The 26561-nt window shown below is 46.5% G+C and overlaps 1 protein-coding gene across 5 annotated transcripts in view; it reads right to left on the reverse strand.

Annotated features, from left to right (window-relative positions):
* Nrp2 (neuropilin 2) overlaps positions 1 to 26561 on the reverse strand; it is a 116403-nt gene that overhangs the window by 59028 nt on the left and 30814 nt on the right. For all 5 annotated transcript variants that reach the window (XM_040753469.1, XM_040753470.1, XM_040753473.1 and 2 more), the window contains exons 3-7: positions 21355 to 21536; positions 15386 to 15616; positions 14280 to 14435; positions 12502 to 12671; positions 10512 to 10667 (exon numbers count right to left, since the gene is read on the reverse strand). In XM_040753469.1, coding sequence (XP_040609403.1) covers positions 10512 to 10667; positions 12502 to 12671; positions 14280 to 14435; positions 15386 to 15616; positions 21355 to 21536 — 895 coding nt within the window. The remainder of the gene's footprint in view (positions 1 to 10511; positions 10668 to 12501; positions 12672 to 14279; positions 14436 to 15385; positions 15617 to 21354; positions 21537 to 26561) is intronic.

The following is a 26561-nucleotide window of genomic DNA, read 5'->3' on the forward strand; positions in this document are numbered from 1 at the left end:
ACAGCAGAGTATCTCCCAAGCTTACAGTCAACAATGCAGTCTTTTCTTCTCGATAAACTGTGAGCCCTGCCATTTGGCAACCCCAATATTTTCCATTTGCTAAGGCCAAAAGATAGGGGCAGTTAAGAACACCCCACAGATGATAGGAATAAGGGGTAAGAGACTTGACACCTTCTGCAACCAAATGAAGTGGGGAAGTAGCTTGCTCTACACAGGGGAAGAAAAAGAAATGTATGTCATCAGTCCACTGAGCTTAAACTACAGGGTGAAACTCACTCTGAGAGAATCCTACTCAACCATCCTGCTCGCTTTTCTCTCTACTCCCTAGATAGCTCGTCCATGCAGGACCCTGATGCACTTGATATCCCCCTCTGCTGCTTTGCAACACAGGGAACACAGAAGGACCACTCCTCTTGCCCAGGTTTGGCCCCGCTGCTGCCTGTACAGTGACTGCAGACAGGGAGTTAGAAGACCATGTTAGCAAGGGGAGAGGAAAGACCTAGAGGGAGATGTGCCAGAGCCAGCACCTGGCAGAAGGCCTGTGAGGAGAGTCACCCGACAACTTGATGTTCTAATCTTTGAGAGGAGATGGGGTCCGGGAAAGAGCTCGCCTCACCATTCCCGTTTCTTGCCTCTTTGGTGCTGACAATGTCTCTACAGTCTCTACAGCACTGAGGAAAAGGCTGAAGGAATTGAATCCAAGTTAAAGAGATGAGTCAGTCCTTCTAGAGTTCAGCACGCAGCGGAGGATTTTGTTTTGTTTTGGCAAGGCAGCAGCAAATGACACACTTTGCTGATTTCAGACGGGTGCTGTGAGCGGTGGGGGCCACCTCTGGCTGTTCCCTGTGGATGGTAATGGTGACTGTGTGTGGCCTCCATCAGGAGACACTAAGCAGTCCCTATTGGAGGTGGCTTCAGTTGGCACATAAATGTGTAATTGGAGAGCCGAAAGGATCTGAACTTGAACACAGCTTCTAATCCACAGCACATACACCATGCTGGCACTGTTTAGGAACACAGCGTGCTTTATGTGTTTTTAATATCCAATCTTATCTTATCTGACCCCCTTCATTTCTCAGCGTTGGCAGATAATCCCGGGAAACCTTTTCTTTTCCCCTACTCCTTGTTTCTTCTGGTACAGGGTCTTACTTTGTAGCCCAAGTTTAGTCTGGCTTTGAACTTGAGGTCCTCCTAACTTAGCTTCATGAGTACCGGCATCACAGGTACACACCACTATGCCTGACTCTCTATCCTCCCTTCTTAAGAAAATGATTGCATAGCTGCAGGGTCCTTGGGAGTGGGCAGTATAGAAATAAATGTGCCGCATGTGGGCACAAGGTGCACACTTACAGATGCAGCGGCCAGGGAGAGGTTGTCTCCCCATGAACGCATGTGACCGTCTACTCTGGGTGAAGCCCCTCACGCTCCACCTACAGTAGCCTCGGCCAGGATGGGAGACAAAACACAAGATTGGTCTGTGTGTCTCCGTGGAATTCTATTGTGCTGTTCAGTTTTGCTTGTTCTCCAGTCTCTGGAGGCAAACAATGTCTATTTGAACTTGGGTTCAAATTATTCTTCACATTTCCAAGTTTAGGTCCTCACTAGTTTCTTTTTGGCCTTTGACCGTGTACCTCCATTTGGCCTATGTCCAGACTCTCTGCAGAAGAAATATCATCTTTCTGGAAATTTCTCCACCTCTCACTCTGAGTGAGGCAGAGAGAACAAGACAAACCCTACCACTTAATCAGGAGCCTGGAGCCAGATTCTGCTGCTAATTATATCACAAGGTGGGCAAATATCTGTCTCCCTCGGGGCCACATTGTCCTTCATTGTAAGTGAGGGCTCTGCACAAGTCGACTTGCTGGGCCCTCTCTGGCTGACTCTAAGTCTTTCTCCACGAGAGTCTTCATGGTTTGAACTCCTCTAAGAAATCCACTTTGTAAAATGGCACTTGAATGACCCATTGTTCTTTATAATCTAAGTGCTTTCCTGAGCAATTGCTGTGGCTATTTAATTCACTTCAAACAGTGCCCAGAACACATGGTGAGTGCTCCATTCATAAGCAGGATATACCTTTGTTGATGTGTTGGTTCAATAACAGTTCAAATTATTAATAACCAAGAGTAATGAATAACAACGCCTTAGTCCTTATGTACTGTCTTTTGTCCAAAGATATCAAAGTGCAATTTATGAAAATCGATATTAATGAAATATTAAGCAGTTTCTATTTCTCCTGATCCAATGGATTCACAAGGTCTCTATTTTTCTCCCTGCATCTCCCATCTCCCCTATTTATAGCTGGTAAATACTGTCATATATTATACATCTTTATGACTTTCTCAATGCTTCTGTGGTTTTAGAATCACCTGTCATTCGTTTTCTGATCAAATTCCCTAAGATGGATTCTTGGCTTCCAGGCCAGGCATCACAAGGTAGTATGCCTGGGAAACGATGTCAGGAAATTGGTTTTATTCCCTGTTCTCTGCCGACTCACTAAATCACAATAGGTAGATCAATAAACCTTAGATACTTTAATTTCTCCTTTAGGAAGATAAAGTCATCTTGTAAACTTGCAGGTAGACACTAGAACCTAACAGCCCTTGTGATATGCTCTGGGGCCTGCACAAAACCTAGACCAAATGTTGAAGAGGGAACTAGTCACAAGTCATAACTGGGCCTTTGGACAATTGGGAGAGTTCAAATTTGGCAGGGCCATCCACTCCTAGTTCCTGCCTATTTCTAGAAACTGACTAGCCAAAGCTTGGCAGTGAGGTGTTTGAAATGGTGGGGAAAATCAATAGATTGCTCATGTGTCTTATACCCAGATAGGAACAGACCAAGCACAGTGATAGAATTTTAACAACTGCTTAAAAAGCTAGATATTGAAGATGCTATATTTTATTATTTTTAAAAGAAAAATACTAATGTAGCTATTTTACTACCCAAAGGAAGAGCAGAAGTGTGGTCAAGCTGATCCTAGCTTTCTGGGGGTCATTGATTAAATATGTATACGTGTATTGCTTTTCAAGAGGCTATGATGGACCAAGAGCTTTCTTTGAATTCGTCTGTGCAAACCAAGTTCAAAAACCAATTCAGGGCACAATGTGGCTTGGTAATCCATTTGGTGCTTCACTGCATTCTGAACATAATCCAACATTTTCCGATTGATTCTCGAGGCCTTTGCTTTATTTCCAGTAGGACAGAATCTGAAACCCAGCAGCATGGAATGGATTTCTGATTTGTGACTCTAAGGGAGGGGGAAGTACTTGCCAAGAGAATCAGCTGCTATCCAACACCTCAGTTTGGTTGTCATCTAACACTCCCAGGGGGAAAAAAACAGTCTTCACAGGTTCACCAGGCCCATGACCCCCAGGATGGGGTTTTATGGATATATAATATAAAGTAGAAGAAAAAAATCACTTTGTGCATATAAAAGAAAATCCATCCATCTAGCAAGGCAAGATCACTGTTGACTTTTTAAGCTCCTCCTTTCCCTGTTTCTTGCTCATTCATAGTTTTGGCCACCTTTTTTTGCTGGTCTTCCTTATGTACTTTTTAAAGTACAGGTAGGAGCTTTGGCCCTGCTAAAAATGGTACATATGTCCAGGCCCCTAAAGGGGAGAAGTGCTGCCTACTCTAAGACCCATGCCGGGGATGGTGTAATGCTATAGGTCATTGTGCCTGCTTCAAGGACCAAGGAGGAGATTCTGGGAAAGTTGTTGAGCTCCTGAGAGCAGAGACACTTTTCAGGCCTAGTGGCTTGTGTGAGCTTCCTAAGTGAGGAAGGCCCTTTGGTGGGCAAGCTGCTCTTCACATGAGTGTGGTGTCCAGCGTGAGAAGATGGTCAGTATTCTACCAGTCTCCTTTCTGCATACGGCTCGATCTATTGTTCATTTCTATGTGGTTGTAAACATATGAACTCTCTCAGCCCCAGGGACTGCAAAGAAAGTGGAAACAAGTTTCAGAGATGATTCTATGCTAGACTCTGAGGTAGAGTCGATGCAGAGGACTTCTTTCTTAAAAACTATTTCTCCCCATTAATAAATGCTTCATTGCATCCAAAGCTCTCCTTTTCAATGTGTTTGATACAGATATATTAGAAGAGCAGAGCAGGCCAGAAAAGAAGGGTGGGAGAAACCGGGAAACCACAGTCACTTCAGAAAATGCAGCAACTTCTCCTGATGTCGGGCCAAGAGCCTTCCTCCCTCTCCTGCTCTCTTGTCTTACACTTACTCCTAAACCACCTGTCACATCTGCACATAAAAATGAATGGTTAATCAATGAATGGCATCCCATTTAATTAATTTGCTGTACCAAACAGGCAAGGTGGAGGGAGGGCCCGTGGCACGGGGGAAATGGTGGTAAGGCAATTGGCTTTGCTGTTTCCTGTCCTGTTTGTAAATCACAGTCTTGACATTTCTCTCTCTTAAAACGCCTCCTTAAAAGAGCATAACAAGAGTTTTAAAGCAAGCTGCCTTCATTCTAGTGAATGTGGGAACTTAGCCAGATACAGTCAAAAGGAATGTGTTTGTGTGTGTGTGTATGTGTGTGTGTGTGTAGACTCTATCTATCTATCTATCTATCTATCTATCTATCTATCATCTATCTATTCCATCTAAGGGAGGGTGGAGGGAGGGGGAGGGTAAAGAAGCCCTTTAATAACCAAACGCTCATTTGTGGCTGTGATGACCTCTGCCCTCTTCCTCCCCTACTGTAAAGCTGTTTTTGTCATCAGGCTGCTTCTTTCTGGGGGGTGAGTGGAGGTGGGTGGGTTGTGCACATCCCCATCTGTGTGTGCCTGGTGGGGCCTCTACAGTTAATGCAGGATTATGTTACTCCCACGGAGACACAGAGCCCTGGAACACATCCTACTAACAGGATTAGGGTTTCAGGATTTGAGACAGGAAAGCATCAGGGAAGAGAAGACAGGGTAGGAGAGGAGAGGAGAGGAGAACACTTGGGGACCCAGGCTGGAGGAGTGACTTGAGGGACAGGCTGGAAAAGAATCATACACCATTAATAAAGATGCAGGAGGGACGGAGATGCTTCACCAGGGGTGAGGACCCTCAACATGTGACAGCTCCCTGACACCAGTCTCTGTGCACTTTCTTGGTTTTTTAAAGGCAGTTCCCCAAGCGGGTAGAAGAAAGCCACAAACAAAACAACAACAAAACCTGAAGACTGAGCTCAAACAGTGCCCTGCTACCCACGTGCCTCTTCCGGGACCAGTGTCTACAATCACAGGGCAGGGAACGGAGAGCAAAGAATCCATCAGAGGAAGCCTTCCCCTCTGTGCTTATCTAGGTTCACTGGAAACGGTCAAAGACAGCGAGTCCCAAATCCCAGCCACATTAATACTGCTTGTTTGTCCTTCCTCTCCAGAATCTCTGTGCACAGTCTTGACCTAGGAGCACAAGGAATCTCGCATCAAGGCTGGCAGCGCCAGGGAGGCTGACCTCAGCTCTGAGACAGTTCAGCACCCAGGGGACCCGGATGAAGTTGGCTAACAGCAGCCTGGCAGAGGACCATTCAAGTGCATGTATAATGAAATTTTCCCTGGAGCTTCCTAAGTAGAGAGGCTAAAGGTCTGAGCTCATCCCACGACAAATGGATAAGGGACAAACCGAATTACCCGGCACACTGCACTCCTCTCGGTCATAATGGAGCTGGAGGCACAAACTGGGGGACTTGAACTTGGAAAGGGCACTTGCCCTCTTCAGAGCCCACATAACCATGTTTTGATTATAGCCTCACAGCCACAGCTTCTGGAGGGTGACGCCCTTTGCTAACTTGAGGTTTTAATTACTTTCTCATCTTCATACAACAACAACAACAACATGACAAACCACAAAAGAAATAAGGACAAATATTCATGAAGAGGTTTTAAAAAAATCTTCAAAATTCTTAATTGGAGGGATAATTGCACCCCTGATGAGGAATGGAGCTCTGAGGGGACGTTTATCTGAGACAACTCAAGTGCATGGCCTGGATGACTTCTCTCAGTCCTTTCCTAGTCTGTGTTTTGAAAGAGGCAGATATATATCCCGTGGGAACCTGTTACTTTTGAAACTGACAACTTGCTTCTCTGCTCAAGGAGAGGTCTATGTTCTGACCCGTTGATTACATCCGTGGAGCACCCTCCCTCTGCAGATGGCCAGGTGCTCCCCTTACAGCAGCTGCAGTACCAGGGCCACTGGGCTCAGGTGGCTGGGGACACCAAGACAGAGTCGGGAAGGGAATATCCAGGGCCACACAGTCCACTGTCTCAGGAGATCTACAGCAGATGCCCCATGCTTCCAACACATTGCCAGCCAGGGGCCTGAGTTGTGGCCTTCTAACACTCTCTTTCCTTCCAAGTCTCTGACTTACAAAATGATTTGTTTTAATTAAGAAAATAAATACAGGACAGAGGAGTTTAGAAGCAGGGGCACTTGTTTTGAAGGGAAGTGGCCAAACCAAATAAACAGCAACTTCTTTCAACTCTGTCTTCAGGATCCTGCGATGGAGCCCAAGCTCCCCCACACAATGCTTAGCCTTGAGTCTTGAACTTCATTGACCACTTTTAGACCATCTTTGTAGAAGAGACTCCAGGCTGTGTGCGCCTCTTGAGATCCCAGCTACCAGGAAACCAGTTTCCCCGTGGATGGAAGGCAAAGAACAAGGCCTCAGACAGACTGTGAGAGCATCTGCTTTGGCGCTGAAACCTGACGACCAGGATTGCCTTTCCTGGAGACTCCAAGACCCTCCTGTCCCTGGGGCAAGTTGCTTAGACTCTGAGAGCCACAAGCCCACCTGTGAAGCATCGTGAATTTCTGAAGCAACTAAGTCAGTGCCTGAGGGCTTGTGGGACCTCTTAGCATTTGTCCTTTCATTAATGTGAGCTCAGCGTATCTGTGCCACTTATTACTAGGTCATTCTGCAAAGTCACAGGCCCAAGGCTTATTCTACCTTACCTTTTCTACCCTCAACCTGGCCATCGGAGTTTAGAATGTCTCTTTTGTGTTGCCTTTTCTTTTTCCCAAATAGAAAAGAACTGTCCAGCAACACCATACACAAGGGGAAGCTAAACCAAAACTATACCACTAAGGGAGCTGCCAACACTGGCAAAATAGGGAAACTAAAGGTGGCAAAGGTCTTTGTCCTGTTGTCCCAAGAACAGTCATGGCTCCATTCTTCAAGCATAGACAGTTGCTTTAACGTAGATTCATGGCTGCAGAATCTCAGGGAAAGGAAGGACTGTGACCAAAGACTAGTGCCTTTGAGCTGTCCCCATTGCTCTCCATGCACCTTTGTTGGTGTGCATGTGAGTAACTGCACCTGTGATTGTACACACTTGAAAACACACCCATGAAATTTCTTACCACTGTGTTGACAACGCTATGCTTGTATCTGGGATGCTACTCCCACAGCTGGAAAAACCAAAGGCAGCAGTTTCTGCTGTGGTTTCTGAAAGGACGTATGTGAAGTAATTTGTATAATCCAAGGGAGCACATGGGTTGGTTATGAACTGTAACGGGGTGGAGGAGCTTTCTGCTTTGTGGTTGCACCATAAATATGCATAAGGAGGGCCTGCCTATATGAAAATCATGGGTTCCATATTGATGGCAAGGGGAACCGGCCGAGGACTGGGGGATGTGTTGTACATATGGTCTGTGGGAGCAGGCTGCATTTTGCCAGGAAAATACTCATGAAGCACCAGCAACTTGGATCAGGCTTTTCCCGGGGAACCTCACAAATACCTGTTGAACATAAAGAGACTGCGAAGGAGCTGCTCACTGGCTGGGGAGGCTGGAGAGGAGTTTAGTCCTCTTCACCTCCTGGCAGGAAGAAGAAAGCCACTCACAGACTTAGACCTTGCCTTGCCCAGCAAGGGTAAAAACTGCAGCGACCTAGCACAGCCACTCCCCACCGCCTAGAGTGCTCATTAATCTTGTTTTTCTCTGCTTTCTCCAATTCCCTGGCCTTTGATATGCTGCCTTGGTGTTGACAGTGGTCAGGGAATTGAAACTGAGTTTCCAAATTTGTGCCTGCAAGTGTCACAACACCCTCTCTACTTCCTATGCACAGGGAAGGAAGGTGTTTTCCAGCCCAGCGCGCACCGCAGCCTCCTTTCTCTTCTGTTTTTTCCTTAAGTCCTGCTGTCTGAATTTCACTTTCAAGCCCACCACAGAACACCAGAGAGCTTGGCACAGTGCCCAGCATCCAGAAACCACAAAGAGAAACTGGGCGGTAGTACTAGCGGCGGCGGTGGATGAGTTCCTCCCTCCAGCCTCACCGCTCTCAAGTCCCCTCCTTCCTCCTGCCTCCCTGTCATGGCATCAAATCAAACTGCGACAGACTTGACAAATCTATTTGGCATGGTTCACTCAGCTATTTCAACCCCAGCATCCCAGGAAACTGCACATTAAACACAGCTATCTGGGGGAGACCTGTTAACGAAGAGGCTGCAGGGAGCATCCTTGCCCAGGAGGAGGAGGAGGGTAAGGACTCTTGGACTCTGACCACATGCACAAAGGGGTAAGGAAACTGAGGACTGAGGCAAAGCCTAATTGGCAGCCTTTCCATTTTCCTTCCTCATCTTAAGTACCAGGAGAATATATTTCTAATGGAAAAATTTCCCCTGTCCCAGCTCCTTTTATGTGGGTAAAACTGATTCTCTAACACAAAACCAAAAACAAGACCCTCAAGTCAACCACTGGGGAGGGAGAGCTTGCCAAAGGTGGGAAGAGGATGCAGAAGACAGTGAGAATGTATTCAGTCTGGAAACATTGAAAAGGATGAGTCTGAAGAACTATAAAGCTCAATTCAGGCTCAGGAATATCTTGCCTGCAAAATTGAATAGCCGGGATAAAGCCAGGAGGATGGTGTCCTATCAAAATGTGCAGTGCTCAGGTATTTCCAAAAGCAGATTTCCTACAAATGGTGTTTTAAATAGCATCCCAGTCCATCTGTGTGCTTTTAAAATCAGCATCCCTCTGGCCAGCACTGCTTAGTCATTGAACCTGGACAAGGAGACCTTCAGGGAGCCTCGTGCCTCTCCCTAGGGCCTACTCCTATCTGGCTGCTGGCCCTCACCTGCTAGCTGAGTTCCCAGGTTTGGGCACTTTCTTATTGAAGATGTGGGTGGAGAGAGGAAAACTGTGCAGAAAAGGATGGGGTGACATGAGGACTCGGCTCTGGGAGTTCCTCTGGCCTCCAGTGCTGATTCAGTCTCTATTGCTTCTGACTCTGTCCAGCCTCTCCAAGTTACAGCAACGGGAGAGCAGACCTAGCTCACAGATAAAGGCGAGGGTATCTTTCTGGTGCTAAATATTTCACTTTCCTTACTGGTCACATGAAGCAGTGTCTGTTTTTACATAAGAGAGATAGCTGGTAATATCTAGAAACCATATTTTCATATGAATGGTGCCATGTTACTATGGCAATTTTTTATTAAAAAAACAACAAAAATTACTCCATTAAAAACTCACTTTGCCTATGTGAGATTGCTAACATCATAGGACAGAATTTTTTGGGTCCAAGGATTCCAGTTGTATATGTAAATTGGAGAGCATGATGCCTTGGGAACCAAACAGATGCCCTTTTGGAAATGCTCTTTGGTCACAGACCAGAAGCTGCTGGGGCTGTAGCAAAGGAGGAGAAACAGACCTATGTCTTCATCACTCTTGATTCCCTTCCATGGGAGGGTCAGCAGCCTCTTGGGGTCCCCAGTGTGTCTCCCTCACCTGCCTAATCTGAGAGTCAGCCAGTCTGCAGGAATCGCCTTGAGCTTACTTCCATTACAAAGGCTCCTGTTCCCACTCAGGTGAGAACAGAGCACTTCCACTCAGCCCTCCATATGCCAAATGGAGCTCATTGCCAGCTGCAGAAACAGAATGCCGAGTGCCAGACACTCATCCCTGTGTACACCAAAAGCCTCGTATCGTCCACATGGACCACATGCCTGGGAGCTACAGACACTGAAGGCACGGGCAGAGAGGGTTCAATGCTTCGCCACTAATCATGATCGCCGGTTCAGATCCTAGCCCCGACAAATGGGATTTCTCATTATTTATTGTCCTGGTTCTTCTCAGGGACATTGTGACTCCCTCTTAGGGTTTTGTGTCCTTTCATTCCCAGACCTCAGTAGCTCCTGAACTACCGTTTCATGCAGTTTTGTGATTGTTAACCCAGCATGTACAAGAGACTCAGGCCATAAATGCTCACTGAATCCTTTGTGGTGTGGGGAGGCATGAATCGGGGAGGCATTTTCTCCTTCATTTGCAGTTAGATAACATGCTATAAACCTCCCTCCTCCCTCCTCCCTCCTCTCTGCTGTGCAAAATGCAACAGCAGTCAGGCTGCTGGAGAAATGGAGTTTTCCAATCACTTTAACATAAAAAAGGAAAATTCCAGGGTCAGTGCCTCCTTTGCCTCTATCAGTCCTATGAGCCTCACTAAACACGGCTCTTCCGCATTTTGGGGTCAACCAGAAGCGCCTCAGAGACCCACTCTTGGGGAAGCTGACCTACCTTGTGGTTTTTGCCATGCCGGTAGACCATCCAATCCTCACCATTGGTGCTGACCTCCAGCTTGTACGATTTGACGTAGTAGCCTCTCTGTGTCTCCCGAGAAATGGCTCCCTGTGTTGCAATGGCTGTGAGCACGGTTAGGAAGCGCAGGTCCACCTGGGAAGAGCAGTCAGAAAGTAAGGGGACCACTACTCCCAAGAACATCTGGCTTTTCCTGCAAAGGATGCAGTTGTCATTCTAAGATCACACACCCTGTCTGTGTTTGTAACCATTGTTATGGACTTCCACTGGACAACTAAAGTCTTCTTACCAGAATAGACATTTTTCCTTGAAAAACGGAACTTGATTGTTTTAGATTTTTCCTTCCACTTGCAAATCTGAATGGATAATATTCTGTTTCTTCTAACTATTGAATACTTAGACTTATGACACCCTCCTTAACCTACAGTCGGCTTCAGACTGTGAAGGCAGAACATTGAATGGCAAAAATCTGCTCTACTCCAGTGACAATCTATGGCTGTATTCTCTCTCTCTCTTTATTCCCACACTCCATTGTATCGATAATCACTCAGGTCACCAAGGAGTCAAAGGGCATGCAGAATCTGCCCAAGTAATTAGGATTATGCACCAAGTCCTGACCTTTCACCCTATGAGGAGGATGGCTAACACTTTGCAGTACCTCCCCTATGACAATGCCAAAACCATTTGGAAATTACTGGATGTTGCTCCTTTGTTGGCTAGGGACTTTCTTAATGGCAGTCTCTATGTGCGTTAGTTGTGAGCTGATGAAAGTCAATTTAGTAAGGGCTTATTGGCTACTCAGTGTGTGCATGGCATCATGAAACATCCAAGAGAAATGCACAACAAATCCCAAAAGTCAAGTTAGTAAGCACTTATTGGCTACTCAGTGTGTGCATGGCATCATGAAACATTCAAGAGAAATGCACAACAAATCCTATGTACACAAGAAAGAAAAAATAAACTATTAAGAGGCAAAATCGGGAGTATAATAACATCAAAGAACTTTCTAGAAGCTTTTCTGGATGAAAGGATTTTTTGAGAGGCAAAGGAGAGAGACGGTGACAAATGGTCTGAGAGTTGTGTTGTTAGAGCTTCTGTGGCTCCCTGGAGTGTCTAAGTGGTCTCTCTCCCTTCCCTGCTGTCTGCACTGCAGTATCTGTATTAGAGCAGAGGTCACCATGTCGCATCAGAGCTGGGACAGGCTTGTCAGTGGGTCACAAGACTGTCTCTGTGTGTCATAAACACAGACCTTGCTCTGGTATAGAACTGGCAGTTTGTTCTCCCCCTGTTTACTTCCCAGGGGATCAGAGCTGGACCCGTGTTCAGTGCAGGAAGATTACTCAACATGAGCTGCAAGACTTGCTCAGGAAGACAGCAAACAATAGTCTGAAAAGACGCTGCCGAACATCTGGGGAATGATTTTTCGTTCCCCATAGTGACATTTCCCCATGTGTTCTCTGATAGCTATGTGTAAAACCTTCCTGGCAGGCTCCCTCCAGATAGCAAAGATCAGAAGAAGTTGCCATATTCAGCTAGCGCCCAACAAACCTGCCTTCAGGAAAATGCTCTCCCCACATCTCGGATGCCTCCCTGTGCCAAGAAGGAGGAAAATCTGGAACTATTTATAGAGCATTCCTTTGATACCGATAGAGCAAACAGTATCATGGCCCAACAACTCTCAGGCCCACTAATGTGCATAAGGGCGAGGGCAAGTGGTCCTCTTACTCATCAACTTTTACCAGCACACAGCACAATGCTTGCATAGCATGGGACCTTTATGGATAGATGTATGAGTAGATGGATGCATGGGATTCTCACACATTCTGTGTTTATTTTTCAGTATTGCCTTTGGCTCTAGCTGAGGGGCCACACCACTGCCCCATTGGCATATACATCACATTTTCTCTCTCTCCCCCATCACACACACACACACACACACACACACACACACCAGTATATGAGTAAGCACCTGGAGGTACTCCTTGTTGGAATCCAAGTTGGGTGTCCAGCCATTGTCATCACCATTGAGCCGGCTCTGTTGAGGAGTCCATCTCCCATCAGAGAAGGTGGATGAGGCACTGATCTGTTCATTAGCAATCCGGCCGGACTCCATTCCCAGAGGGATGTTGCACTGAAAGTCTGGGGAGCGGAGATTGGTCAAAGGCAGAGTTAGCTTCTTAACGTCAAACTGCTGGGGCCCCCCAGACACTGTCTCCTTCTAGGGACAAGTCCTTGCAGGCACTCCCTCACCCTGAATCTAATTATATGCTCACATTTGAAAAACAACTCCACTAAGTCACATAGTTAACAACCCCTCTGGGTCTTCAAGGAACTAAATTGGACCTAAAAGAAGTTAGACGGTAGATAAATAAGAATCATCATATAAATTAAAAATACCATCTCAAACGCAAATGCTGCGGGCTATGGGTGCTCTGGGTGCCAGATGTACTAGCCATGTGATACAGGTGAACACGACAATTTGGGTGGGCTCAGACATCGTGGGAAGCCTGCACACACCCAGGAGCTACTCTTGCATGTCTCCCTCTTTCACCCAAGTGTTTCCTTATTTCTGGCAGAGAAGACAGACACTATAAAGTATAAACACCCATCTTTGGGAAACTTCTCTGTGAGCACATACATGCCCCATTGTGTTCCCCTACAGCTCCTGTCCCGGCTAAGAGATTTAGGAGTCTGATTCTGGTCTTATGCTATCAGCAAAACTGTCGTCCTTCACCTGGATGCTGTGGCCACTGGTCAGTGCTTACACAGGTCTGTGTTGGATGAAAACTAGCCACCTTTCTGAGGTTTCAAATCAATTCTTCAGCTCTGTGACTACACTGGCCATTTGCTGGACCAGCTACAGCTTGCTACACTGTTTCTCATGCAGTTTCTTAGAACTCTGATGAAAAAAAAATGCAGAAGCAAGAACAGAGCTGAGCAGAGCAGAGCCCATTCATTTCCCAGGCAGGCCAGGCTGCTGCATCTGTAGTTATGCAGGTGGGAAGCTGTCCATAACAGTGGCAGGAGTTCCTCGGCCCTCATCATCTCGGAGCGATTCTTTTCTCCTCCAGGAGATCATTTGGTTCTCTAAGCAGCCCTGGCAGTACATCTGAAGTGCAGGGCCAGGGGCAGACGGCTTGAGAATGGACCTCTGGATGGGAGACCACTGGCTTGGGGGGAAAGTTCCACAACAGCTGGGCCTGTGGCAGCACTTTACAATGCTATGCATAGTGTCTAACACTCAGTAGACGTGCCTCAAGCCTGTATTTCTTGCATTTTGTTAAGTGGAAGTCCAAGGGATTGCATTGTCTAGCTAAGGAGCTACAGAACTTTAATGTCAAGATACTTATGGCTGTTTTGCGACAATGGCTTTTGAGGGCTGTAGATGAAGATCTGATGCAGGTCTGAAAAGGGTTAGACCTCTATGCATCATCCTAACAACCCTTTTCCATCCATAGATGAGGGGATGGAGGCTTGAGATGGTCCACAGCTTTCTCTGGGAACAACACACACTTGGTTATTTGTTTGCTTGTTTTTTTCCCTAAGGAAATGAGCTCCCAGATGGACACTGTCCTTTTCTCATTCATCTTTGCTGGGAAAGAAGGCGAAAGTTTCCCTGAACTCAGATGCCACCATGAAATCTGCAGCATTCCTGTCTGCTGTTTTCGCAGGGGTCAGCCCTTCACCTGTACCCACTCATGTCCCTAATGAGAAGACAGCACAGGGATTCCCAAATGGCCAGCTTACTCTCAGGTGGCTCTTGGTGGACCAAGTAGTAACGTGCGGAGAAGCCATCCTTGGCCACTGCCATGTCCGTGTGAAAGGTCAGGGAGAGGATCCCCGTGGATGAGCGGAGCTTGGAGGGTGTTTTGGTCCCACAGTACTTGCCAATCAGAGGACCAACTAGACTCAGGAGACAAAGAATGGTCAGAGGAAGTGGAAATCTAAAACAGGTTTTCAAAACTTTCTCCCCTCCCACCATCGTGAACCTCACCGCCGATACATTGACATAAAAACCAAAGGTGTGCTTCAAGAATGCCTGATATATTCCCTGAACGTTAAAAAGTGTTTTACCTGAGCTGACTACGTTCTGTTCTCCCATCCCCGAGGGATAGGTCAGAAGGTATCATTACAGTTCCTGTTCTACAGAGGAAGAAATTGAGTTTCAGAGGGTCAGGTGACATTTCCCAGTTCACATTGCTAGGAAATAGCAGTGCTGGGACCCAAACCCTACTTGCCTGCCTAAATCTTATGCTTTTCCCAAGATGAAATTGCTCCTGCATAGCTACCAAGTATACTTTATATTAGGAAACACCCAGAACAACCGCAAAGACAGTTTGTTTCCTTTCCAATATTGGTTATACCTAAGATCTGTGTGGTATTCACCCAATCTATACAGGCTGCTCTTGGCTGTGAATGATGATTTTCAACATCCATAACTATATTGCTGGTAATGAAATGATGGCACTCATCATAAGGGTGATAATAGGTCATTTCAAAGCCAAGACACTGAGAGGTCCAATAACTTGCCAGGGTGGTACAGCAGAGAATGAAGTCTAGTCAGTCTGGCTTCAAGTCCTTCTATGTGGTCACAGCATTTGACTATTGATTCACTTGATATGGAAAACAACATCACCTGGAGTTTGCTGTCTCTGATGGCTAATCTCAACTGAACTTGATAAAATCTGGAATCACCATAGAGGCAGCCCCCCCCAGGAATATCCGTGGGGACTCCCATGGTTAGGTTATTGAAGTGGGAAGATCTGTCCACTTTGGGTGCTACCATTCCCTGGGCTAGAATCCTGAACCTTATAAAAAAGGAGAGAGTGAGCTGAGCAGATGCATTCACTCACCATGTGGAATGCCATCCCAGATGTCCAGCCAGTCATATTTGCAGTCTCCTTCCCCCACTTGTAGAGGGTCATGCTCCAGGTCAAAGGTCAGGAACTGCAGGATGATCTCCATCCTAGGTTTGGCCAGGATGCTGAAGGTGCAGTCTAGATTGTGTGGATACTTCTCTGGAAACCCGGGAGATTCAATGGTGCCATTGGGGCTTGTGAAGTTCTTGGAGCAATCTTCAGAGCCTGGGTACCAGAGGGGGTTGGGAGGGGAGGGAGAGAGACATGGCATCAGGGAGCAGCTTTTCTCTGCTGCCTCCTCTGCCTCTGGTTATTTAAATGTTTGGGTCATATCCCCCTACTCACAAGGTTTGTTTCTGATCAAGTGGTCCTTGGAGCAACACACGGTTCTCATCTATGTTTCAAGCCCTCAAGCCAGCCTCCCTTTCAGATAGAAATTAGGGAGGTGAGGCTGACTATTGCCTTGTATATCAGAATAAGACCAGCAATTGAGATAGTGGAGGGTAAGAAGTAGAGAGAAGAGAGAGAAGGAGGGAAAGAGGGAAAAAGAGAGGGAGAGGGGAGAGAGAGAGACAGAGAGAGAGAGAGAGAAAGAGAGAGAGAGAGAGAGAGAGATCTTGAAAGAACAGACTTCTTTCTCAATTACTCAGCTGCTTACTCCAGAAATGTAAGTTATTTCAATCCTTAAGGAAGGCTTGCTGGTTGCCAGCAGGGAAAACAATGTTTTCCCTTATTTATTGCTGACCTCAACACTAGCCTCTATTGTACCCCAGCCAGCTAAGTGCCCCTTCTCCCTCCAAGATCCAAGGTGCCTCAGGGGAGGGGCAAAGGGGAGCCCAAGCCTCATTCATGTCCTGACTGTATTAAAACGGGCTGCTCTGTAGTGGTGGGACAATTAACAATCGAGGTTTTTAGCGGGTGGATCACAGTGGGGCGCTGGGGATGTTAAAGGCCGCTTGGGCGGCGAGTTTGGAAAAATGCAGCAGTGTATTGACTTTTGGAAGGCTTCTGGTGCCTTTGTGGTGGGGATGGCCTTGTGTTTCCCTCCTAAGCTCTTGGGTTGGCTTTCTGGGGATGTGTCCTGTTGGACCGTGACACATATTTACAGCCTGCTGCAAGTACACTAAGAGGATTACAGCCCCCACAGCTCCTGACGCCTCTAGGTGGAGTCCTGTTAGAAGAACCCTTGTGCTTTCACCCAGCAACTGTTCCTCCAGGCAGAGCCAGGAAAGGAGCCTGGAAGCATAGAAACCTGGCTCACACAAAGAGAGCAAGAATGGATACAAGTTAATGACCGGGATGTAAAAGCGGGCAATTACAAAAGATTTCACTCACTGCAGTTGGATTTTAAAATAAGGAGAGGAAGTAGGATTTATGAAGGGGATAACAGACACTCTAAATGTGAAGAAAGAAACAACAACAACACAGAAATACTCAATAAACCAGGTGTTTACTGGCAGGAAGTGTTCTCTAGGGATCACACTGAAATATAACTATGGGATGTCAATATGCCAATCTTAGCCTGCAGCGATGTCTTTATCTGTGGTTCCTGTAGCAGGGCCCTCTGCAAGTCTCCTTATTGATAGTGACTTTCTGGAAAGCTGCAGATATCTGGCTTGGAAAAGGTAGCATGCAAATAAGTATGTGTGTATTTGGGTTAGGTTTGCAACTTTCTGTAGCTTAAGGCAGCAAAGGAGATTCTCAGAATCTCCACGTATCCATCAAGTACCTTCTCTCTGTTTGCAGTACTGCCCCTTGGGGGTGGATTGTGGGTAGAATAAGGACCAGGAGCAAGAGCAAACCTTCCTGGCTTACTTGGAGCTCTGGGTGCCACATCTCAGAGGCTTTGCTCTTGGTTCACTGATACAGCTGCAGCAAGGCAGCGCCAGAGTTGCCAGTGGGCAACAGGGTTGGATGGGATGAGCTGGGTTGGCTGCCCCTCTCCGTTTCAGCTTTGTTTACCATCAGGCCTCCAACTCCTGAGGGCTTCCTCAGTGGCCTGGGGTGATGCAATTGGGGAAAGCCCGGCCAGCTGGCTGGTCTTCAGGGGGCCAAGAAGAATTTTGAAAAGGTTAGAGTTTGAGGATGCTAAGCAGGCTTCTTCATGGGGCACTTCGGGAGCCTTCACAGTGCTGGGTGGAAATTAACTCTCTATTCACAAGGAACTTGAGAGTTAGCAGAGGCCTCTTGAGAGTCCCTTCCTAGAGTTGCCTCTATTGTCACCCCTTTAGAAGGGACTCTGTACCACCCTGGGAGTGGGGAATTTATGGTAGGATCTTTGATCCTTCTTATCCATGGGGGACAAGTGTTTCAACAATGGACATTTAGAGCCCAATATGGGCCCCAGAGAATGTGAGATTCGAAACCATTCAGTTTCAGGATCCCCAGGTCTTGCATGCAACTGGAAGGAATTTTTCAGTTTTAAGTCCTTAAGGCCAAACAAACAACCAAAAGAACAGTGAATGTCTGACAAATGGTTAGAAATGATTTCTCTGGCTTATTTTGAAGGAGGTGAGAAAACATTATTGTTTTATCCTTTGCAAGCAGCAAAAAAAACAGGCATCTACTAAAGTTATGTGTTTGTGTAATACTACCATGGTCAAGGCAGCAGAATGGCAAGGGAACAAAGGGACCCTGAAAATGGACACAAAATTTGTGTCTTCCAGAAATCTGACGAATCCACAATCCTTTTCTGCATCATGCTAAAAGGATAAAGCAGAATTTAAATACCCAGCTGACAAATATTCATGTCAATTCAATGATCAGATTACTCATATGAGCTGGAGGCCTGGGAGAGTGTGGTGGCTCATACCTGCCATCCAAGCACTGTCGTCCTAGGAGACTGAGGCAGTAGGACTGCCATGAGTTCTAGGCAAGCCTGAGCTACATATTGAATTCCAGGACAGCTTGGGCTACAGAGTAAGACTCTTCCATGAAACGGCTAAACAGCACAAAACTGAAGTTGGGGGGGTAGGACTGTAGTGAATGAGTCCATCGCATAGGACTTGGACATGCAGGATGTCAGCTCTGCATCTCTGTACTGTCTAGTCCATAGCCTGCACGTTGAAGAGGAACCTACACATACAAAGATACAAAAATGCAGTGGCCTTATCTGAAGTCAAGCTTGACTTGACCAGAGGTGGGGAATTCAGGCCTTTGTTAGGGGCTCGGGGTAGCAGGCATTGTTGGTTTCTTGTACTGCTCTCCAGAAATGTCACCGAGTAATGGACACTGGAGAGGAATTTGGATTTTGAATTTCTGCTAAAGGAACATCAGAAAAAAAAAGAACAACAACAAACATTTTCTACTGATTCTGCTTCCCACGTCCCCTTTCAAGTTCATTTAAAAATTTTTTCTTTCCCTATTCTGTTCTTGGTTTGGTGACTTCGGGTGTTTAGGTTTGTGACTTTTTTCTGACTTACTCTTTTCCAGGTGAGACAGTCTGGTGAAGAAAACAATATTTTATCTTTCATTTATGGCAGCCATGCCCTTCTAATCCGGCCATATGCTCTGCTTGTCCCAGCTTTGTGGACATGTGTCTCAGTGTAACTCTGGCAGAGCCTGGAGAAAGCCAACCTTCCAGAGCCTTCTGTATGGCTGTCTGCATATCTGTGTTTACAGTTTCCCTCTCTTTCGTTTCATGAATCTGACTGGCAAACATAGCTATGTTTGTTTGGATTTCTTCAGCATGTCCACCCATTTCTTTCATGTTCTGTAGATGATGTAAACTGTGTATTTTCTCCCAGGATCACAACTGTGGAAATAGGGACATAAGACAAGACACCTATCTGGAAGAATGTATACCTTCCTAAACTTCTCACGTTTGACTTTTGCTCGCTTCTGCATCCAGGGGATTTTATATTTACAGGACTGACTCCCACACTGACAGCTACTCTTCCTGGTGGGCCTGATGGCCCTGAGGAGGCTTCTGGGCTCTCTTCTTTTGCACACTCCCAGTCATATGGTTTGGGGCAGGGCTGTCACTCTCTACAACATCTATTCCAGTCCTGATGCCAGTCCTTAAAGTGGGCTACCCCATTACTCCAGGTTCAAGCCACCTACCTTTCTTGACTGGGACGATTGTTTAAGGCTCTTCACAGACTTGACACCTTATTTAAAATTCTCCCTCTTGCATGTCATCAGAACAGCAGGCTGCACGTGATACCCTCATGTGTTTCATCTTTTAATGCCCTAGACCTTTCAAGTTTTCGTGATGGATGGAGTGAACACTCCCCATTGCTGTGGCTTTCTGGAGAGTGTGGCATCATGTGTGGGGAAACACTGAGATTAGGGCCATCATACCAGAGATTAAGCTAATGGCCTTGCTCACTCTTGCTCTGACTTCCCTTGGCCAGCTCCCTGGGAAAGTCTTGCGTGAGCTGATTTCCTTCTGAGATTGAGGCGGTAGAGCTGAGGGATAGGTTCAGCACTAGGGACTGCTTTCTGTTAGGTTACAGAGTAGTAACAAGTGACCTGTGTCTTCACATGACACTTACTCATAGTGCAATTTAACTTTTAATGTCACCAATAATACTGAGAACGCATCTGTGCGATGAGAATTTGTCTCTCTGTCTCTCCCACAATCCAAGAACAAGAAACTCTGCCTTATTCTTCCTGCCTCTAACACTCAGTAGAGAATGCTCTTTTGAGTTGGAGCATTGGTCTGCATCTTGCACTGTGACTCAAGAACTGTGGATCCAGCTATGCAGGGGGCTCACATCAGCCACTAGTCCAGGACACACAGATCAGTTCCTGAGACATTACTGTGGCCAGAAACATGGAAATGCATGGCAGAAAGTCCATCATAAGCCATAGCTTAAGGTTTCCACTTGGGCACAACACAGTTCTGCTAACCACATCCCTTCATTTGATTTGACATCGAAAGCAGACAGCCCAACAAATATTTAGACAGAGTGGTTATAAAAAGTGCTTTCAGCAGCCACCACTTCCTTCCAAGAACTGTTTAATGAAAAAAGAAAATAAAATACATATGAATAGTTCCCCTTGCCGTGAACTTAACAGACACCAGGCTTGGGTTTCTCAATGACAGGGTGACAACCTTACCTGGAGTGAGACTCCATGTAGGAGTTATTAAACCTGGACTCCTAAAGAAAGAAAATACTCTTCTGAGGTAAGGAGTGGGTGAGAATGGAGGGCATTCCTTCCTTAGCCATAGAGAAAGCTGACATGAGAGAGGAGGACATGTCACTGGGAGAGGGGACGGGGTGGGGGGACCTAATGCAGCAGATGAGAAGTGTCCTACTGAGCCTCAGACGTTAGTACTGCCCATGAAGGCCTAATGAGATGTACGGAGTCCAGCAGTCAACTCAAAGAAGTGTTGCGTTGTCTGCCTGCCCGGTTTCCACTAGCTTTCCTTAGCTTTTCAGACCATCTGATTCCTTGGCATATGGGAAATAGGAGTTCAGTGTATAGGGGTGGTCAAATGGATGGCCAAGGGGAATGTCTAGGAGCCATAATTTAATTTAAAAGCAATGACTGACCCCATTCTGGGGGTCATGGTGAGATCTTTAGAAATCCTAAACAATGAAAAGATTATGTCCTCCAGCCCCATGTAATTCCAAATAAAGACAATATTAAACCATGAAGGAGTTGGAATAAAGTTCAACCAAGTTCAACCATGGAGAACAGCTTGATTTTAAAAACACAAAAATCCAATTCTTTCAAGAGATGTTCTTGTATTTATCCCCCACCCCTCCTCATTCCCACCCTCCCACCCCCATGCTGGTGCCTCATCTTTCCCCTCAAGTTGGAAGTCGCCTGACCTGCCTTTTCATATGGAGGTGTTGCCAGGTCCCCCTTAGTCATCTCTTCATCTGCCACCAACAGTCAGGCCAGATGACTGAACCTCTTACCACTGATGCCATCCACCCACCCGGGCTCCCTACCACGCTCTACCTTCCCTATGAGGCCCATCTCTGGCCTCTACTCCAGACCCCACTAACCTGTTTTGAAGATCTCGTAGCGTAGAGAGAAGCCTGCCCCCTGCCGGGCGTAGTCTGATGTGAACTTGATATATAACATGGAGCCAGAGGAGATGATGGTGGGTGGAGCTATGTTCCCACAGTGTTTGCCTAGGAGGTCAGCTGACTCACTGTCCCCATCCCGAATCTCAATGAAGTCATACCTAGGTGGAGACAGCAGAAAGGACACAGATGAAAAAAGAAAAAAGCCATTCTGAAGATCTGGGAAGGACCATTATCCTCTTTTGGTTCTCCCCATTCTTTTGTAGACATTCAGGTGTTGCGGAGGGATCAACAAAAGGGTGCTGTACTTGCTTTGGTACATAGGCAAACACAGACACAGGAAGTTGCTTTGTTCAGGCTACAGTGAATGAGTGCATGGGTGGGAACCCTTATCTCTTGTTCACATGAGAACAATTGCATCATTCTATCAGGATCTCAAAGCAAGCACCGTGTTTTTCCTTGGGTGGCAGTAGCATTTACTTTTTATTTCCATTGTGACCTCTCTAATCTTTGTCTCTCTTTAACTCTGCCACCGCAGGTTACTAAGATGTGTGTGTGAGTGTCTTCTAGTGTAACAGGAGGAGAAAACCAGCTGCTCCAGCGGGCTGACAAGAAGATGGGATGAAGAATTACGTGTCAGGGACCGGCACCCTGGGGATGTTTCAGAGGTGTTTGCTCTCCTGTCCCCTACCCTGTTTTAGTTTTCTCCTGGGCCATGCCCTCTTCTTCTTAATTGGCATGTCCCCATCTGTAGGTCACCTCCTTCCCTGAGATGCACCTACAAAGTTCCCAATAACACTGTCTAGTCAACATGTTTTCAAAGGGGATCGTAGCTAAGTCAGATGGAGCAAGAAAAACTTCCCCCTGAAGCCTGGTGACTCCCTGGGGACTGTGTCTGTGCACCCACAATTGGAGCCCTTTACGAGGCAAGGCTGGCTGGCCTCGCCCAAGCTGTGGCCTGTGCTCCTTTCAGATTGAGTCAGATGGCCTGGCATGGGGTACTGGTGTCTCACAGTCTTCCTCGGCCAGGTTCATAGACTGAGACCCGCAAAAAGTCCTCCCTTGTCTCGACAGGCACGTTTTTCAGCTGGGATGCACGCTCAACAATGATCCCCATGCTCGTCCCCACCATTGCTACTTAAATCACACACAACTGAAGCGGGAAACTTCTCCCCCAACAGTGTTCTTCAAAAACCATCTCCCTTTCCCTCCCTTCTCTGTCTATTTACTTTGCATCAACCTGTAAACACAACATTTCTTCCTTGTGGGTAAGGAAAGGGGTTGACAATGTAGCCCTCCCTGGGATGTGGCCTCCAGCTCTTGTCACACAGGTCTGTGGGAGCTGGCTGCCTGCACAAGTGGCTAGAGTAAATTAGAGAGGCCTGAGGCCTGCTTCAGCTCCCAGGAGCCATATTTCAGATTGCTCAGCCATTTCTGAATAAATAGTCTTGTAAAGGAGGAATAAGGTGTGCGTTACCGGGAGCAGTTTATCCGCGAGGCCCCAGAGGGATAGAGTCCTGCAACACGGAGCACGGCTGGGCCTGGATCCCTCCAGAGAGGCAGAGATGGCGAAACAGAGGCTTCCACCAGAGCTCTGGTGAGATAGCCAGATTTCAAAGGCCCCAGGGTGGGGCGCGGTGGGGTAGAGGATCAGCTCAAATCTGGAATTTTTCAGTGTGGGAGATAGTACAGACTTTGAAAGTAAGCTTCCTCAGCTCCAAAACAAAAGGGAAAAGACACTTGTTTGTTCTGAGGGGAAAGTCCCAGTCCCTCCTGGAAAACCCCTCCTTGCTGTTCCTGTGAGTTAAGCACTGCCTAGCAGACTAGTCAGCTGAGTGGTGATGCATCCAACAGCCCCCCCTCACTCATCATGAACTCTCTCCCTGGGTGCTCTTTCCCAGACCTGGGCATAGACAGCTGGGTTAAATCCCACTTCTTAGCTGGAGGCCAAAATCACAGTTCTTTAATAAGCCAACAATTTGTAAAATAAAGTTATATCCACTAAGAACTTCTTTTTCAAATCAAAAGAACTGAGAAAATTAAACTTTGAATCTTTCTGAGGAACTAGGGCTGAGGAGATGGCTTTGAGGGAAAGTGCTTGCTGGACTAGAATGAGGACTCAACTAGGAGCCTCCTAAACCAGGCAGAGTCTGGATACAGTGGAGTGCACCTCACCTGAAATCCCATTGCCCCTATGGTGAGGCTGGCTGGAGCTAGAGACAGGAGGTGAAAACTTGCAGGCCAGCTAGATCCTGTCTCAGACAAGCGGGAAGAGGCAAGGACTGACACCTAAGATTATCCTCTGACTTCACATTCCAACTCCGGGCACTGGCACCAACACACACACACACACACACACACACACACACACACACACACACACACACGCCTCAGCAGGCGCCTGTACTTATATGTATGTACCTACATGGGTGCGTGCACGCGCACGCACACACACACACACACACACACACACACACACACACACACACACTGCAGACAAATACTTTCAAAACGAAGGCTATGGCAGTCAGAGATATCAGGAACCTTCTCCTTCAGTTGTGAGCTTTGTAGGACTGACCCTAATCTGCATAAAGCATTGTTGTGCTTCAGAAGGCTAACTAATTTGCCAAGTTCTCACACCCATTTCAGAGGCAAAGAGGCTGAGGCATGCACATGGAAGACGCTTGTCTGAAGAGGAAGAGGCCGTGGGGATGGTGGTACAGTGAACGCAGAGATGTAAACCGCTTCAGGCATTCGGAAGGTGCTTTTTGGCAAAATGCGATGGAAGTTACTATGCACAAAGCCTTTAAACCGGAATCCTTAGGACTTTTTTCAGCCAAGAAAACAATCAGAGGGTGGTGTGCGGATGTCTATGCATCGTTGTGAATGTTTTTTAAAAAGCATATGAAAAGTGAGGAGATGCTCCCTTTATAAATAGCATCATGTTGAAAAATCCAACCAGAGAGGGAGGGTAAATCAATTCTGGTATATTTATAAAATGAAATATTCAGTTGCTACAGAAAATAGTGTGACAGGTCTGGGTTTTTTTGGCTTTATAGAAAAAAAGTACATGATATACTATTAGTGCAAAAAGAACAGATTTTTAAAGTCCATTTTAAAATGTGCACATCATTTCCTTGCATAAGCATTCAGAAAACATTTGAAAATCTGCATCTAAAATGCCAGCAGAGATACATCATCAACAGGGGTACACCACCATTGTTTCCTTCTGTTATCTGAATGATTACAAATTCACATTTCTCTAGTCAGACAAGACTCATAAAAATAAAGCTGCATTCCTTCAGTTTTCAAAGTGGAGATGTTGAGAAAAACAAGCCCTTATGAGTTAGCAGGGATGGACATAGTGGATCATGCCAAAAACCCCAGCACTTAGGGGCTGAAGCAGGAGGGTCAGAGTTCAAGGCCAGTGTGGGCTACATAATAGTCTGTCTCAAAAACCCACACAAGTGAAAACCAAAATTAGCAGATTCAGGTGTGGATTCTTTTCCAGAAACACTTTATCACCCATCTCACAGAGATGGAGTATGCAGAATGAGGACCACAGGAGACTCGGCATGTCAAAACAAACAAACAAAAACCCCAGAATAGTATTTCAGATGCCATACACAATGAGTAATAATTTAAAATGTAATAAACCCCTCCAAATATGACCTTGTGTTGGTGATTTTTCTACAAAGGACAGACAAAGGACCCTACTGGCTAGTCCTCAGAAGTGGCAGATTTTGTCAGGTTGCCTAATCACCCTGGGAGTCATTTAGAGGATTGAAGGAATCAGCCAGGAGGTGGGGCTACCAAGGAATGCCCCTGCTCAAAGCTTTCCTCAATTGATTCAGTGACTAGACTGCCCCAGACCTCTTTTTGTAACAAGGCCAGCAACAGCCCATGTTTACTTTATCTGCACACACACATACACACACACACACACACACACACACACACACACACACACCTACAGTGAAGGCCATACAATTTGAACAAAGGTTCCTCTAAGCCAGTGAGTAACAAATCCTGTCTCTTTGTGCTTATGAGTTAAGGGGTCCCCCCCCCATGAATCTCTTTGTGAAGCAAATAACCAGCCCTTCCTTGAACTTCTTAGGAAAACTGAATTTTTTTTTATCAAGTATGCATGAGGGAGACAGGACCAGGAGTTACAAGTTGGCAGACAAGTTCCTTCCCCCTCCAGGGTCCTGGCTACACCCTGTGGAGAAGACCCACTTAACCATGTGGCCTTCTGACTGGGCTTTTGCTATAAGGGCACACTCCAAGTGACACGCTGACTTCATACAGAATGTCTCATTTACCTCCCATGTGACAGACTCATTTGGGGAAATTTTTTATTATTAGGGATTGGCTGCAGCTGGAGTAAATCTCCTTAGAAATTTCAATGTTGTCAGGTTCATTTGGGAAAGGGCTCCAAGGAGGTTCAGGAAGTTTGTGGCTTTGGAATAAATAGAGGCTTTTCGTGCAGCCTTGAATCTCCAGTGTTTGTTTGATCAAGAAACCTGGGGTACAGACTTGAGCTTCACCCCAAGGACAGTGAAACGGAATAACTTGAAAGCTGCCCTCTCACCCAGCCTATTACTGTCTCCCAGAAGCCAACACGAAGCAGCTAACAGACATATTAACTACAGTGTTTGCATTTCATTACTCATAATCTCTCTCAAATGAAAAAATTCCTTTCGAAGCTTTAACACTACCTCTTATTATTTTGGTTATTTATTTTTCCCCCTGAGCCAAAGTAGCCCTGTCTACGTCACTGTTGCTCTCTCTCTAAGATGGCCCCTGAGTACCGTCTTTACCGTTACCCACAACTTCTGCCATTCTCATGGGTAGGGTTTTCTAGAGATTGCTTCCTCCACTTTCTCTTTCAGCTCCAAAGTCTCCATTCTTCTCCCCGGCAGGGAGGGAGGGGGAGAGAGAGGGAGAGAGAGGGAGAGAGAGGAAGAGAGAGGAAGAGAGAGAGAGAGAGAGAGAGAGAGAGAGAGAGAGAGAGAGAGAGAGAGAGAGAAGCAGCTTCATCTCTCCCTCTTTCACTTGGCAAACATGGAAAGAGGCTCTGGCATCTCTCTCTGTTGCTCTTCTGGCTACTGCTTAGTGTGTGGAAGATGCTCCTGACTAAGGACTTGCTCAGAGAAGTTGAAGGGCTAGCCTGGGTCTCGTCTGCC

The sequence above is a fragment of the Mesocricetus auratus genome, unplaced genomic scaffold, assembly GCF_017639785.1.
Source record: "Mesocricetus auratus isolate SY011 unplaced genomic scaffold, BCM_Maur_2.0 Super-Scaffold_100010, whole genome shotgun sequence".
Lineage (NCBI taxonomy): Eukaryota > Metazoa > Chordata > Mammalia > Rodentia > Cricetidae > Mesocricetus > Mesocricetus auratus.